The following is a 15,662-nucleotide window of genomic DNA, read 5'->3' as shown; positions in this document are numbered from 1 at the left end:
TAAAAGGAGAAACACTCTTGAGAACCCGGATAATCACCTTTACGTAGTTTGAATGTTGCCATATCGAGTTTTTAGAATATTGCTACGCATGGGATAACTCCATAGGTATAACAAATCTCATCAATACTGGGCCTCGGTTCATTAAACATTTAAGAACTTTGTAAGGCGCCAGTTTTCTCCGTAAAATTAGGAACACTTTATGAGTTATAAGTTAAGAGAGCCTTTCTTACAGTACACAACCAGCAACTTCAATATTGACCAAGGCGGGAGGTTCGAATATGGAAGTGGAAGTTGCACTAGCATAAGACCGTACAGTGAGGAGGGAGAGGATGCTCACATACCCTTAATAGCCCTTTCGAGGTGGATGATAAGCACCTTTATAACCTATATTCCTCTGTGCTGAGATGCTGCAGGTTCCCACAGATATCTAATAACATTTTAGCACATGCATGCATATGCTTTGAATGTTAATTTGCAAATTGTTAGCTAAATACCCTACTCTGTCTCAAATAATATAATGTGAGGGGATCTTGGCTACATGACTGCCAAAGGGCTGCAAGGATACTGCCTGAAAGTTAATACATTTCTTAACTTATTAGATCAGATAGGGCCGAGTGTGTGTGTGTGTGTGTGTGTGTGTGTGCCACCCTGTATATATATATATATATATATATATATATATATATATATATATATATATATATATATATATATATATATATATATATATAGATAGATAGATAGATAGATTAGATCAGTAAATAACAAAATACAAAAGAAATATAAGGAAGTGAAACTAGTAACTACAAATCTCAATAAACTTTATTTCTGGGTGTTTTAGAAATGACAAAAGTAAAGCAATATAATGCAATCTGTGAAGGCAAAAAAAACACTCAGTTAAAGTGCATCTGCCTGTGCTCTTGACCCAACACCCTGCTAGGAGGCTGGCAGCTCACTGGTGGTGAAGAAAATGGAGTTCCAGCCCCCAGCACACATATCACTGATGCCGCGCCTGAACACTCTGCACGGCTCCTTCACAGCACGCACATGACCCAGGCCAAGCTGCCCATACCTGTAACACAACACCCCCCCAAGCGAGGCATCAGACTGAGAGATAGATAGATAGATAGATTGACTGATTGATATACCATACCTGCAACCTAACACCCTGAGCAAAGTGTCAGATTCATTTTTTTTTTTTCAAGTAAGAGGTCCACTGGCCTAAGAAGAAGAAAAAAAAAAAAAAAAAAAAAAAAAAAAAAAAAAAAAACAGGCCCACTGATATATCTTTATCCTAGAGGCTGTTGATGATGATGATATGCACACTTGCTTCAGTAAGCTGGTAAAATCCTTCAAGCTAATCTATCAAGTCAACATCCTCCATTGCTTAATTGATGTATGGAACTTCCAATTTTTATATATCTATTTTTTTTTCCATTTTATTTATTTATTTTTTTATGTAGGAGGGACACTGGCCAAAAGAAAGAGAGAGAGAGAGAGAGAGAGAGAGAGAGAGAGAGAGAGAGAGAGAGAGAGAGAGAGAGAGAGAGAGAGAGAGAGAGAGAGAGAGAGAGAGAGAGAGAGAGAGAGAGAGAGAGAGAGAGAGAGAGAGAGAGAGAGAGAGAGAGAGAGAGAGAGAGAGAGAGAGAGACTACTGAAATGCCAGTCCCCAATGCACACCTGCTTCTGTGAACTAATTAATCTTTCATACTCATCTATCCCACCAACATTCTTCATTCAGGAAGGTAGCTGAGGTAAGGCACACATTCCTATGTTCATAACCACATTCACAAACATTTTCTCACATTTAAATACTCATATAAAGGAAACTTCTATGTTATGCTGTCACTAATATCCACTGGTATATTTTCTCACTGTTTACCCTAAGAACTATTAAAGCAAATGTTACCCTTACCTGTTCATTCCTGCTGACCAAACACTGCCGTCATCTGTAAAGTGTCCAAAAAATTGTCTGGATTAGATGGTGTGGCTTGCTTACACTTTATATTTTAACATCTACCTGTTTGCTGGGTATTAGAAGATGCTTTCCTTTAGAGTGAAAATCTATCAGTAGTTTAAAAATAAAAGCATGGAGTAAACAAAATATCTATTTACTTACTATATACTTAATAGTGTTTAATAATGTGTAACATTAATGTGGGGGTCACAGGCAAGGCAAAACCACTTACCCAGCATGTACAGGGTGTGTCGGTCCCCACACTGAACGTTTGTTATGTTCACATCCTCAGTCCAAAAGTCCAGCAACACGGGAGATGCTTGAACATTGATGACTTCTTTCCTTCTTTTAGGATTTACTCTCTTGTCCTGCATTCCTTTACTCCTTACTTCAGCCTGCACTCCTTGACTCTCCTCAGTGTCCTTGTTTTCTTCCTGCAATTGTTCTCCTTCCAGGTGGTTCCTCTCTGGACACTGACAGGCATGCTCAAAGAAGAGGAAGAGAGACTGGCTGCCCTCACAGTTATAAGGATACCCCAGCTGTCCACTCTCATTCCAGCCCCATACATAAAGGTCCCCTGTCTCACTCAGAGCTGCAACAATAAGACACATCATTAATTCATTCGCTTCAAGGCATATTACATAATACAACAGGGATGATGATAATAATTAACAGTGCCAGTAATGATGCTATTAACAAAACTTCATAGATTTTGTTGCTGTCTAACTGTAAAGAATTTATAAGAACAAGGAAATTCTTAAAAAGCAAAAATAATTATCAACGTTTTGTTTAATGTCTTTATTTCCCCCTGTAAGATTGCACATCATGTGTTTGGAGCAAAAGCTAGGTTTTGTCCCACAGATGCTCCTTTACTTATTTTTCAGTAAAAATACGACACATTAGTTCTCACCTGTACAGTGCCAGGCTCCACAGGCAATAGTGGTGATAGGAACCCCCTGCAGACTCTCCACAGGTATTGGCCTTTCTGCCTGACACAATTCACCAATACCAAGCTGCCCCCGCCTAGAAATAAACCTGCATAAGCACCAACACAGTACAGCAAGGATACATCACTACAGCAGTGCTTGCTGGAACAAAGTGGTTACTGGAGTTGCACTTATTCAGTACCCAGAGCATCTGTATTAGGTATAGGGTGAATACAAGTGATATGTATTTGAATATCACTGTGAATACTTTAAACTCCCTGTGAATACAAATACTCCCCCTGATTTACATACTGTAATGTCAAAAAATAACCTTAAAAGGACAAGTAATAATGTGAAGAGATATACATACAGAAAAACTAACTTACATTCCACTCCCCCAGGTTATGACATCCCCAGCTGCGGTGAGGGCCATGCAATGCTCCTTCCCCACAGCCACTTCCTTCATCTTCATCCTCAAAGGCACAGGAACACTGCCACAGTACATCACTCCAGCTGATTGTAATCACAAAAAAATAAACACTTCAACTCCCTGTGCTTCCATTTTTTTTAATGAATAAATCCTACATAATACTGGTTATAGCATTTTGAGTTATGATACATTTTGCTCTCTGTTTTTTACCTGTATCTACTGCCAGCAGTGAGTTATCTTCAACAGCAACCTTAGCAAAAGTAATCTTTGTCGTTGCCGGACATGAAAGATTAGAAACCTGCCACTCATCTTTCTTTGTAAAAGTCTCAAGTTTACACCTTTTATTCATAGTCTGTGTTTCAGTAATATGATTATAAGGCACTGTGTCATGAGAAGTATTTTCTAAATCTTTCCTTTTTGTGCTTTCATATTCTCTTTGTTCTAAGTGAAATTTCATACTGGTATCTATATTTGTACTTTCCTTTCCTTTATAATTTGTACTGTCAATATCCTGTGATAAATTTTTGCCAAGTGTTTCACTGTCTGGGTTTCTCTTCTGGAAGTGTAAAGTTTTCCATTGCTTCTCCCACACCAACACAGACCCATCATCATTTATCGCAGCAATACGATTTTCACAAACACACACCTGTAAAGATGCATTCCTATAATGTTGGGAAAAGAGGCCACGGTGTGCTCTTTTTCTTATATTGCAAAGTACACCATGGATTATATCATTATCTTTCAGTACATGTGACAGCACCAGACCTCATCAATGCAAGTGTTTAACTGAGAAGTTTGTTTAACTGATTAGTTTGTTTCTGATTGGATTCAACACAAATATAATCACATAATGCTTTCAATATTTCATGAAAATATATAATGAAGAATCTAGATGTCAGATTGTAAAATTTTTAATTAATACTGTAAGATCAAATCTCCATTGGTCCTGGTACAAGCTTTAATGATTTCACTAATTAGTTTGATTAGTTCCATATAATAATGAGACAAACAATCCCTTATATTGTAGTATTTTCCCAAGTTATCAGAAGACTGTATGAATAAACAAAATTCTGCCCCTGACTTGCAATTTATGTCAGTCTCCACCAAGATAGCAACAAGTGATAAGCATCCCTATGATGAAAAAAGTAACATTTTCTTACCTTCCAACTTGACTTTATCACCCCTCTTGCCTGAGAACCTTGAGAGCCTCCACTATCATACCCTGTCCACTGCCATCCTGCATCTGGAAAGTGTAAAATATAATAGTACACAGCATAATGCCAGGACACAATCATACACAATAGAAAACATACCAGACCAATATGTCCACTCATCGGAGAATATGTAGAGAAAGGCAGACAAACAGAGGCAGAGATAGACAACAATGGATAGACAGATAAAGACAGACAGACAGCCTCCTTCTCCTGTTACTACTACTACTATTGTTACGCATAACACAGTATCATCTCATTGGAGAATACAGACAAACAGACCAATAGACAGATAAGTAGATACAGATATAAAGAGACAGACAGAGCCAGAACCTCCTCCTCCTCCTCCTCCTCCTACTACTACTACTACTACCAGTAACACAGTATCATTTCACCATGGGTTTTATGGAAATAATCCTGACCTATTAATTTTGAGACAGTGACTATTCATATCTGGGCAAAAATACGTTTTTTTTTTTAATCATGATATACAAAATGAAGGGATTATCAGTGAAAATAATGTAAAGCTAATCTAACCTAATCTAACTGGATGGAAATGCTGCTGTTACTTCAGTATTATCCTCCACTACTTACCTGTCCTCCAGAGTATATGACTGAAGGCAACACTGGCTGTGGTGACAGCTGAGGGGAAGGCAACAGGCGACGGGCAGCAGAGGATGCCTGGCCCGGCCTTCATCACCTGTCCTGACGTGTTGAGGCCGCAGGCAAGCACACTCATCCTGGGGTGCTGAGGAAAGGGCAGACATGACTAAACTGGTACATCACAAGTTTGGCTCAATGGCTCCAATTCTCAAACATTTAGGCGTCAAATATCAACAATATTAAGTGGATCTATTAGCAGTTATTGGGGTTTTCCAGATAGAACACTCTTTCTGTGATTCTGAGTGCAGGACTGACATGATTTAAGTTAGGTAAAGGTAAAGTAAAGTTGGGTTAGGCAAGAAATTTCCGAGTTTTTAAAACATAGCTTGGACTTCTTTCCATGAATCCCCAAATTTAACCTAATTTGACTTCCCCCAACGTAAAACCTCGCCCTCTCACCAGATCCCCAAAACTTGTTTGAGGGATTTGGGGGGATGGTGAGACGGACCTATTATAAATAATTACCAAAGAACCTAAAAATACAAATGGTCACACACACCGTATATGTAAGCTGATGTAATAAGACAGAGCCTAAAGACACACGGGTATATACACAAATAAATGGATCAAACAAGATTCCGCAGCGACCGTTGACTAGCTCAGCACAATGCACATTCTGGTCCAGTCTGGCAAGTAAAATCAATGGGTACCTGACGAAAAATTAGTTAATGCGAGGCCAGTCGCTGCTCCTGGGAATGTTTACGTCTGGTGAGAGAAAATGACTCCCTCTCACCGCTAACTAGCCTAAACATGAAGTGGCGGGTTGTACCACAGGGAAGACTCCATTATTAAGCTTCCTTGTTGCATCATCTCATGGGTGTATTGCTGAAAATATAATTATTGAAGCTGAACAAAATGGACATTGATGCACACTGATACTGTGACAGGAATAGCTTTAATTATTGCTTACATGGATGATATGTGACCACCTCACTGGACATCGTGTGGAATGTTATCCAACTACTTGTACCTCTTGTGTACAGAACAACTTGGAAAATAAAACACAGACGACTTTATAGACTAGAGATCTTGTGGGTGTGAGCTACCATATTTAACACAGTGTATATTTAATCATAAATGCTGTATTTTCTCCATACCTATGCTATCTAATACATACTTTCTCTCCTAAATGATAGAGAAATTAAATTATAAATAAAATCACTGCTTTCATCTTCCACTCCACAAGCCCCTCTGATAAAACTCTCCTACTTGGCAAAGTCTATATCAACTGGTTCATGCAGACTGTTCTACTGCCAGCATCAGCTCTCAGTGACGGAGCTGTCCATCACTGCCAGGACATACTTCTCAGCTTCCTTCCGCTTGCCCAGCCTCGTCACCTTGCCTGAGAAGCGAGTCTTTCCACCACCTCGTCCCTCCAGGATTTCACACACCCTACAAAGACAAAAATTAGAAAAAAAATAAAACTAAATACAATAATGCAGACAATATTAAAACTATCTAAAAATGGTCTATTATTTAAATCTATGTACACTAAAAAAATTAGTTTCAAACCTACACACATGATTTATTCATATGAAGAGAAGGAAAGTGTGAACACCTCTCACCTGGGTCCCACCTGAGCCACTAAGGTGGGGGGGCCGTGAACCACAAGGGTGCCAGGGCCCTTGTCCTCCCCTGCTGTCAGCACCTTCAGGACACTCTGTCATTGGAACAAAGCCCATCATTCAGTTTCTTAATCTTGGTAAAGAAAATGAATTGGTAAATTAAGTACAATGAACTATACTATGTGTGTGGTTCTCTCACACATTATACTATTAGTTATGATGTATTCAATTCTAAGATATGTTATTTTTAGGATACATTATACCTATACCCCTAAGTATGATAACTTGAAAATGAAGCATGTTTTTATATTCTGTGCTTTCTAAACATTTACAATTACAAATACAAATATTATGGCATGAATTCAGTCGCTTTAGCAGTCCAATAATTCTATGGTGGATATGATTCAGTTTAAGGAAACAGGATGCCTGGCTGCCCACCTCATCATTGATCTCATTGATGATAACACTGAGGTAGTCACTGTCTCCATCCCGGCGGTGGTGGAAGAAGACGGGCGGCCTCGGCTCCTGGGCCAGGAAGGCCTTGGCCTCACACACAGCAAGGTCCTTGAAGGCTTCCCTCAAGGATTTCTGACAGGCTTTAGGACAGGAAAGTATCACACAGTTGTAAGAGACTAATAAGAAGCATAGATTTTTTTTCATAATGCACCAGAGATTCTGTAGTTTTATCTGTATTTGTTTTGACATCTTATGCAGCCATCCTAAATTTGGTTCATCAGCAACAGCAATGATGAAGTACTCAGAAAAATATTGAGATCTCTACAACACACTCTTTGACTCTTTAATCACTAAGACTATAACCACACAGAGCTTCACCAGACACCAGGCTTACTTTTCAGGTCCTTCTGATTCTTCTCCACTAGGCGAATGTGGTCGGCAGGACAGGAGTGCAGGAGGGTGTTCAGCTGACGCTCTCGTCCCACACACTCCCCAAAATACCTGTTGGATACATCAAAACAGTATATACACCAAGTTCTTGTCTCACATCTCTAAATTGCCTACATACATAAGTGCATGTGTATATTCTGCACAGGTTTTGTCAAATAACTGTGGCTCATCTGATTATATTCACATCTTGTAATATTTGTCTCATCATTATATTTACATCTTGTAAAAATCTGTTCTTGAGAGGAGCTCCTAACCAAAATCCAAATGAGAGACTAGAGGTTAAGGTGATTATAACAGAAGCAATACAGATATAAACCACAAGACAGCCTCCACTTTTCATCCCAACAGGCAGGGTGGGGACAGGGCAAGCACAGGTCCACTTGGAATGGAAGCAAAGGTGATGAGTGGTGAGAAGGAGGTGAAGGGGGATCATAGAGGTGAGAGGGAATAAAAGATAGATAGAAGGTCATGAGGAGGGAAATTAACTCTATGGATGCAATGGTGGTCTTTCATTCTTGTTTAGGCAGAGATTATATGATTTTATGAAATTTAATGGGTGCTGGCTTAAGAGCAATGAGGTGTGTTGTGTCTAGAAAATATCTTGACCTAAAAGTATCTATATTTTTATGATTTCAAGTTAAAATAGACTAAATCATTATTTTCTAAGAAACCACACAGATTTTGAGGATTAGGAGTAATGAAGTAGGCAAGTGATGTTAATTAACCCTTACACTGCTGTGGCCACAATTAATATCCAGAAGTGTGAAAAAAAAAAAATGTTTGCAAGGACAGAGAGAGAGAGAGAGAAAAATGAAAGAAACTAAGCTGATTTTCTTTCTCCAAGGATAGGGAAATATTTAAGAGACAAGTACAACAATAAGGGACAATAGATTTATGAATAATCACAGGAAAAATGTCTAGCAGTGAAAGGGTTAAATATGCAGAGTGACTGTACCGGAGAAGTCTGCTACCAGCCACGAAAAAGAGCAGAATCCGGCCACCTTTGCCCTTCTCTGTGTGCAGCAGCTTCACCGCCTGCAGGTCAGCCAGGTTCCTCACGTGGGTACCGCAGCACATGTTGGCATCCACGCCCTTGATGGTCACCACCCGCACAGGCCCCACCACGTCCTCAGGTAGGCCCCGGGTGCGGATCTGCCCCAGAGGTCATGGGTGTTTGGCTTTATATCTTGCAGTGCTTGGGGTATTATTATTCTTGTTTGTAACTGTTCTGGGTGGATTTGCATACCTTCCTGTTATTGAATGTCAAGCCTTGTGGTGTTTGGAGGAGGTATTATTCCTGTTGTTGGTGCCTTTGGTGGATTTGTATAACTTCCTGTTACTAATGTTGTGCCTTTGCTTAGCTCTGTCTTGTGGTATTTGGGGCAATATTATTCATATGTATAACTGTCTCAGGTGGACTTGCACACCTTCCTGGGTCTTTGCTTAGCTTTGTATTGAGGTGTCTGGGGCAATATTATTCTTGTTGTTACAGTCTTTGGTGGATTTGTACACTTTTCATTCACTTAATTTCATATCTTTACTTATTTTCACATCTTGTAGTGTTAAGAGTTGTAGTATTCTTATTTGTTATTGTCTTATGTAGATTTGTATAGATTCTTATTACTAACTCCCTCTTTAGCTTCATATCTTGTAGCGTTAACGCTCTGACTGTGACATGCAACACTTTACAACATTTAAAGCAATGTATGGAATCTTTATAAACACATACAAGAAAGAAAGAAATGTAAAAATAGGTTTTGCAATTTCTAGCCAATATAATGTTTGGTTATGGCTGCAAAACAAGAATAATTGTCCCAGAGTGGTTAGTGATTAAGGAAAGATATGCCAAATACCAGTGAAAAAGCTAAGAGCAGTATTATTCTTGTCTGCTACTGTCTTAGGTGGATATGTACACCTTTGTCATTAAATGTTAGGACTTTTCTTAATTCCATGTCTTGTGGTGTTAGGGGCAGTATCATTCCTGTCTGTTACTATCTTAGGTGGATATATACACTTCTCTATTACCATATGTCAGGCCTTTGCTTGTCTTGTAGTGTTAAGAGCAGTGTTATTCTTGTCTCTTACTGTCTCAGGTGGATTTGTATACATTCCTGTTACTAAATGCCATGTCCTTCCTTAGCTTCATGTCTTGTGTGTTAAGAGGAGTATTATTCTCAGCTGTTACTGTCTTAGGTAGATTTGTACACTTTCCTATCATCAAGTGTCATGTTTTTGTTTAGCCTCATGTCTTGTAATGTCTGGGACAGTATTACTTCTATCTGTTACTATTTAATATAATTTTGACATTTAACAATGAAATAAAAAAAAAATGTTATCTATAATTTCTCAAAGACAGAATCTTAATATGAAAGCCAATAAAACGAAAAACTACCAAAAAACAAATCAGCACATCAAATACCTCCTTTAATTTAGGGTCTGACGCTTCATACTCTACAATGCTGACTGGAGTTGCTTCACGGATTTTCTGGTTGGCAATTTCTTCAATTTTAGCCATTTCTTCCTCAGTCACCTTGTCTGTGTCAAGCTCAATGTGAGAGACAGCCTCAGCAAGGTACCAGGAGGTTGTGGCATACCCATAGAGGTCGTCAGCCACCGCTGCAACAATAACAACAAAATTTATAATAAGAAAATAAGGGAAGCTCCAAAAAGCCCTCAGGCCAACACATGGCAGTCCATGTATGAAATATAGCTACCTATTTACACCTATCATCCTCAACCCTAAATCTCTCTCATCTTTTAAAGCTCTCTAATGATTCAGCACTAATGGAATTGTACATACTATATGGATTAATTCTCTATAAATCTACTAATAAAATAACTATCCACTCTTGCTTAAGAAATTCTTTAGATATAATTTTCTACAAGTGTGAGGATCAGTAACTAAAAATATATGAAATACAGTAATACTATGTGCTTTTCCAAAATTCTCCTTCATGTAAAAATTTTGGGACACTATTGAGGAAGAGTAATGTGTGCAGTGCCATCAGCCTCGGCTCACCAGTAATGAGGTGCTGGCCGGAGTGCTGCTGCATGTGGTCGTGGCGGCGTGTCCAGTCCACCTCCTGCGTGATGGTGGCACCCTCCTCCAGTGCCTCTGCCAGGTAGTGCACAGCCTCGCCTCCCCTGCGCACCACACGCAGCACTGCCACGCCTCCCACTGTGCCCCGGTCATCAGGCTGCAGCAGGAATCATTGTCTTCATGTGAGTTAATATTGACTCTAGCTCTGCCATCACCAACAACATTGAAAGTTTACACATATAACCTGCCGGCTCACCTGTCCTGTTGTGCCCCGGTCATCAGGCTGCAACAGGGCTTGGTGTCTTCATGTGAGTTAATATTGATATCACTCACCCATCACCAGCAAGTTCAAAAGTTTACACATATTACCTGCCCCAGCCTGCTCACCTGTCCTGTTGTGTGCCAGTCATCAGGCTACATCAGGACTTCAGTTTCTTCATGTGGGCTAATACTAACTTCACTCTCCCATCACCAATAAGATAAAAAATTTGAATATATGACCAATGAAAATCTCTACTTTCAGGGGTCTGGTTCCTTCATTATGTTTTTTTTTTTTCTTGCCATTTTGTAGCCCTTGGTCTGAGCCTCTTACATAAAAAGGGGAAAAACTGCCTCAGCCTGCTCACTAGTCCTGCTGTGTCCTAGTCATCAGGCTGCAGCAGGACCTTGGTGCCTTCATGTGGGTTAAGACTGTCACCACTACCTCTTACTCTTTATTGCTGAGATTTAAAGTTTAAACATGTAACCTGCCCAAGCCTGCTCACCTGTCCTCCACCCTCTGGGAAGAGAATGGTGTCCTCAAAGGTGACTTCATAACACGCTATCTTCTTTTTCTTCCCGTCCACCAGCGTGTCCAGCTTGGCGGGTTTGCAGGAAACCACCTTGGTCGTGTACTGCAAGGCAAACACATGTGACAAATAATCAGTACTCCTTTAGTTATGATTTTAGTACTATGGTGAAGAAAACTTTTGAGTACAAGGTGAAACATCCCATACACCGAACTATGGAAGGAGTGTTATGTCATTATGTAAGGTAACAATACATTCTCCCAAATTTCTCCGCTACTGACCTTTACACAATCTATATATATACCAGCACACTAAAGTCTCTCTCTCGCCTGCACACGTGCCACAAACCTTGGTGTCATAGCAGTGGCGTTGGCAGTAAAACACCATTGTAAAGGCCACAGGGTCACCGGCGCCCGCTCCCCCTGCCGTCATCAGCTGATTGAGAGAACCGTTACCAAAACATAGCCACGTGGTAGCCCGCCGCTGTACAGTTGCCACTTACGCCCCTTATACACGACGCCACCAGTGGCTGCCACCGGTGGCCGCCACTAGTTACCTCCCATAGTTTGCAATGGAGCCTTTCATACGAGACCATCGCAGTGGCGTGGACAAATAACCGTAGCCGACGGTGGCCCAGTTACTTTTTTGCTTGCAGTTACCCGAACTTTTCACAATGGGGTAACCAGTTGCGGCCACCGGTGGAGTCGTGTGAAAGGCGCCTTACTCTTTTGCAGGGGTGTGCAACCTTTTCATTTGAAGGGCCACTAGTCAAGAATCGCATGTAATTGTGGGCCGCACATCGAGGTGTTTAGCGACTCTGAAATCAGATACCGTACAGTGGATCCATTGGGGCCACTTGTCAATCTGAAAATATATAACTAAACCCTAATTACATAAATTCCTAATATGTTTAAACTGACGTATTACGAATTTAAATAATTAAGGTTTAATTCTATATTTTGGGAGTGGGAGGTGGCCCCAATATATACGATATTTAGTTTTGGAGTCTCTTGAGGGCCGCAGGTTGCACAGGGCTGCTCTAAAGTGATGTGAGGAGTAACAGTAAATGTAAAGAAATATGTTTATTAGATTACAATATCAAAGCCTGAACGCGATGACTGGTATCACCAATTATTCTCATTATTTTTATTATCACACTTAAAAAATATACTGTATGATATGTATGGGTTTTGTGTCAGTGTTGAGAAGTTTATATTGACCTAATAAACATGTATAATCGAATGAGTAATTTCCTATTTTCTTCAGTATCTAGCGTGACCAAGTCACACGTTCACAATACAAAACAATTCAAAATCAATCAATCAGTGTCCATTACTGCGAATTACAACTACACAAAGGAAATGTCAAATTGTAGAGCCACTGAGGCCACACAGCTGCAAAGAGGCCAGGTGCAGCATCACAACAGGTACAGACGCACAACACAGCTCTCGGGGCACCAGGACAGGGCCCGGGCCGCGGCAGGTACACGGTAAGAAGGACCAGCACTTCCCTACAGAGGACCAGCGTCACTAGGTCATCTCCATGTGTTTGTAGATCCAGTCGAGGTAGTCAGTGACCCTGATGTAGACGCCGGGGAAGGATGGCTTGGCACACCCCACCCCCCACGAGGTGATGCCCGCCTGTGTCCACGGCCCGCCCTTGGCACGGCACTGCAGAGGACCCCCGCTGTCACCCTGGAGAGGGGTGCAAGGATAGCAGTGTCTGTACAAGTAGATGGAAGTCTAAACACAAAGCTGTAAGTGCGAGAAAAAAAATAGAAAAAAAAAATTGTAAGGGGTAACGAAGTGTCCCTACAAATGATGGAAGTCTAAACCTAAAGCTGTAAATGCAAAGAAGAAGAAGAAGAAGAAGAAGAAGAAGAAGAAGAGGTAGAAGAAAAGGGGATACCCAGAGGCTAACGAAGTATCTAAAATTCCAAATAGAGGGAGATTTTTGCCTAAAACTTAAAATGCAAAGAGAATGACAAAAATACACCACTTCGTAAATACAACAGCTGAAAATACTCTTTAGTTCACAAGATGAAGCTTCCAAAGGGATTCTCTCACTAACATGTCTGTGTTCAGTAATCGTGTCAGTCATCATTGCCATGCTAATCAAACAACAGAAAACGAATAATTTGTCTCAGGTTGCATTTTCACATTTGAATATCTTTATGAGGAATCATGCTTGTTTTCTCACAATTCACTTGCAAAGATGGAGAAATGGAATGAACACACACACACACACAAAAAAAAAAAATAAATAAATAAAATAAATAAAGAAAGAAAGAAAAATAAAACAAAATCGAAAAATAATCAGAAATGCCCTGCTATCTTTCTATTCTACCACTATACTTCTGCTCTTCATATACCTTCTTTTTCTTCGTTGGTATTTGACACATCTTTCCTTATTCACTAAACCACTCTGAGACACCTTTTCTTGTTCTACAGCCACCTCCAAACACTATACTGGCTAGAAAGTGCAAAATCCATTCTTTTCATGCCCTTCTTTCTTGTAGATACTTATAAAGACTCCGTACATTGCTTTTAATGCTCTGAATTATAGTACCGCACAGAAAGAATTAACTTCCTTCTTCCCACCTGTCAATCATCCCCCCCCACCCCCACTCCACTCCTTACCACGCAGGGTCCCACGCCTCCGTGCTCCCATCCTGCACAGATCATCCTGCTGTTGACGGGGCTGACCTTCTTGTACGCTCCCTGACACTTCTTGTTGCTCACCACCGGCACGCGAATCATCTGCAGCAGGTCTGAGTTGCTTCCATCTGCCGAGGTGATTGTTATTAGAAGGTCACATGAGTTTATGGATGAGGATGAAAGGTAGGAAAAGGCAGATGGGTTTTTTAAAGGGACTGTCGTGTGCACGCCAGGTGACTTCTTGATTTCCTTATTTTCATTGGTTTATTTCTTCTTCTTTTACTTTTCTCTCTTTTTTTTTTTTTTTTTACTTTTTTCTTCTTCTACTTCTTCTTCTGATTATTATTATTATTATTATTATTATTATTATTATTATTATTATTATTATTATTATTATTACTACTACTACTACTACTACTACTACTACTACTACTACTACTACTACTACTACTACTACTATTACTACTACTACTACTATTTTTTATGTTAGAGAACAACAAAAGAACGAAAAAAAAGTAAAAATAAGGCCCACTGAGGTGCTAGTCCATACAAAAAGGTCAAAAGGATCATCCAAAACAGTGAGAGTAGTAGTAATAGTATTATTATTATTATTATTATTATTATTATCATTAGTAGTAGTAGTAGTATAAGGAAGATAAGTGAGATACGTGTCTTGAAATTTTGGATAATTCTTTTGAACTTTCTTAAGAGACTGACTAAGACCACCACCACCACCACCACCAGCACCACCACCACCAAGTCACTCACGCTCCTTGGTCCTGCCCCAGCCCGTGACGGAACACTGAAGGCCGAGGAAGGACATGTTTCTGGAGGGAAGGCAGATAGTGTTGACCAGGCCAGCGTGTTCCTCGAGGTCCAGCGGTCTCCTCAGCCTCACCAGCGCGATGTCGTTGTCCCACGTCTTGGGATCGAAGTACTGCAGAAGAAGAGGGCGTGGACATAAGTGCATAATTAGGGAAGCTACAAGAAGACTACTACTACTACTACTACTACAACGACTACTACTACTACTACATGTGGTCTCTGTATAAAGCATGCCTATCTATTTCCACTTATTACCTATGAATTTGTCTCTTTACCTATTTCCACCTGTCACCCATTAATTTGTCTGCCTACCTATTTCACCATTCATCCATAAATTTATTTCATTACTTATTTCCACCAAACGTCAATAAATTTGCCTTCCTACCTTTTTTCTACCTATATTTTTTTTTTTCTGATCTTCCTTCAAAGCTCCTTCATGAATCAGCACTGACAGCCTGAGTACTGAGTCTGTTCCATTCATCTGTCAGTCTATTTGAGAATCTGTCTTCCCATCTCTTTTTTTTTTTTTAGTCTGATTTTATTAAGCTTGAATCCGTTATTTTTTGTGCGTAGTGGTTGGTGAATGAAAGAGCGAGTGAGTGTTTGTTTGCTAGTTGGACAATTAGTTGGTTAGTTAGATGGTCAGTTAGTTGGATAGTTAGTTAGTTAGTTAGTTAGTTGGTTAGCTTTGAAA

At 40.0% G+C, this 15,662-nt stretch overlaps 3 protein-coding genes across 3 annotated transcripts in view; all 3 read right to left on the bottom strand.

The window, feature by feature from the left end:
* Positions 1 to 804: 804 nt before the first annotated feature.
* Positions 805 to 5,822, bottom strand: LOC135089079 (uncharacterized). The gene is made up of 9 exons (XM_063984301.1): positions 5,687 to 5,822; positions 5,119 to 5,272; positions 4,474 to 4,556; positions 3,524 to 3,959; positions 3,270 to 3,396; positions 2,868 to 2,992; positions 2,190 to 2,549; positions 1,916 to 1,949; positions 805 to 1,072 (listed from the first exon to the last, which is right to left on the bottom strand). The coding sequence occupies exons 2-9, from the start codon at positions 5,261 to 5,263 to the stop codon at positions 937 to 939; spliced, it is 1,446 nt and encodes a 481-aa protein (XP_063840371.1). The 5' UTR covers positions 5,264 to 5,272; positions 5,687 to 5,822; the 3' UTR covers positions 805 to 936.
* A 241-nt stretch (positions 5,823 to 6,063) lies between these two features.
* LOC135089083 (alanyl-tRNA editing protein Aarsd1-B-like) lies at positions 6,064 to 11,994 on the bottom strand. Its single transcript, XM_063984302.1, has 9 exons — positions 11,835 to 11,994; positions 11,463 to 11,591; positions 10,678 to 10,855; positions 10,078 to 10,274; positions 8,614 to 8,810; positions 7,603 to 7,709; positions 7,191 to 7,348; positions 6,753 to 6,847; positions 6,064 to 6,579 (listed from the first exon to the last, which is right to left on the bottom strand). Exons 1-9 carry the CDS (start codon positions 11,916 to 11,918, stop codon positions 6,447 to 6,449), a joined length of 1,278 nt encoding a protein of 425 aa, XP_063840372.1. The 5' UTR covers positions 11,919 to 11,994; the 3' UTR covers positions 6,064 to 6,446.
* An 834-nt stretch (positions 11,995 to 12,828) lies between these two features.
* The window catches only part of LOC135089085 (transmembrane protease serine 3-like), a 6,020-nt gene continuing 3,186 nt past the window's right edge, over positions 12,829 to 15,662 (bottom strand). Inside the window, exons 4-6 of the mRNA XM_063984304.1 lie at positions 14,912 to 15,080; positions 14,126 to 14,271; positions 12,829 to 13,180 (exon numbers count right to left, since the gene is read on the bottom strand). Coding sequence (XP_063840374.1) covers positions 13,016 to 13,180; positions 14,126 to 14,271; positions 14,912 to 15,080 — 480 coding nt within the window. The 3' untranslated portion in view covers positions 12,829 to 13,015. The remainder of the gene's footprint in view (positions 13,181 to 14,125; positions 14,272 to 14,911; positions 15,081 to 15,662) is intronic.

The sequence above is a fragment of the Scylla paramamosain genome, chromosome 32, assembly GCF_035594125.1.
Source record: "Scylla paramamosain isolate STU-SP2022 chromosome 32, ASM3559412v1, whole genome shotgun sequence".
Classification (NCBI taxonomy): domain Eukaryota; kingdom Metazoa; phylum Arthropoda; class Malacostraca; order Decapoda; family Portunidae; genus Scylla; species Scylla paramamosain.
This window is presented reverse-complemented; position numbering and strand designations above follow the sequence as displayed.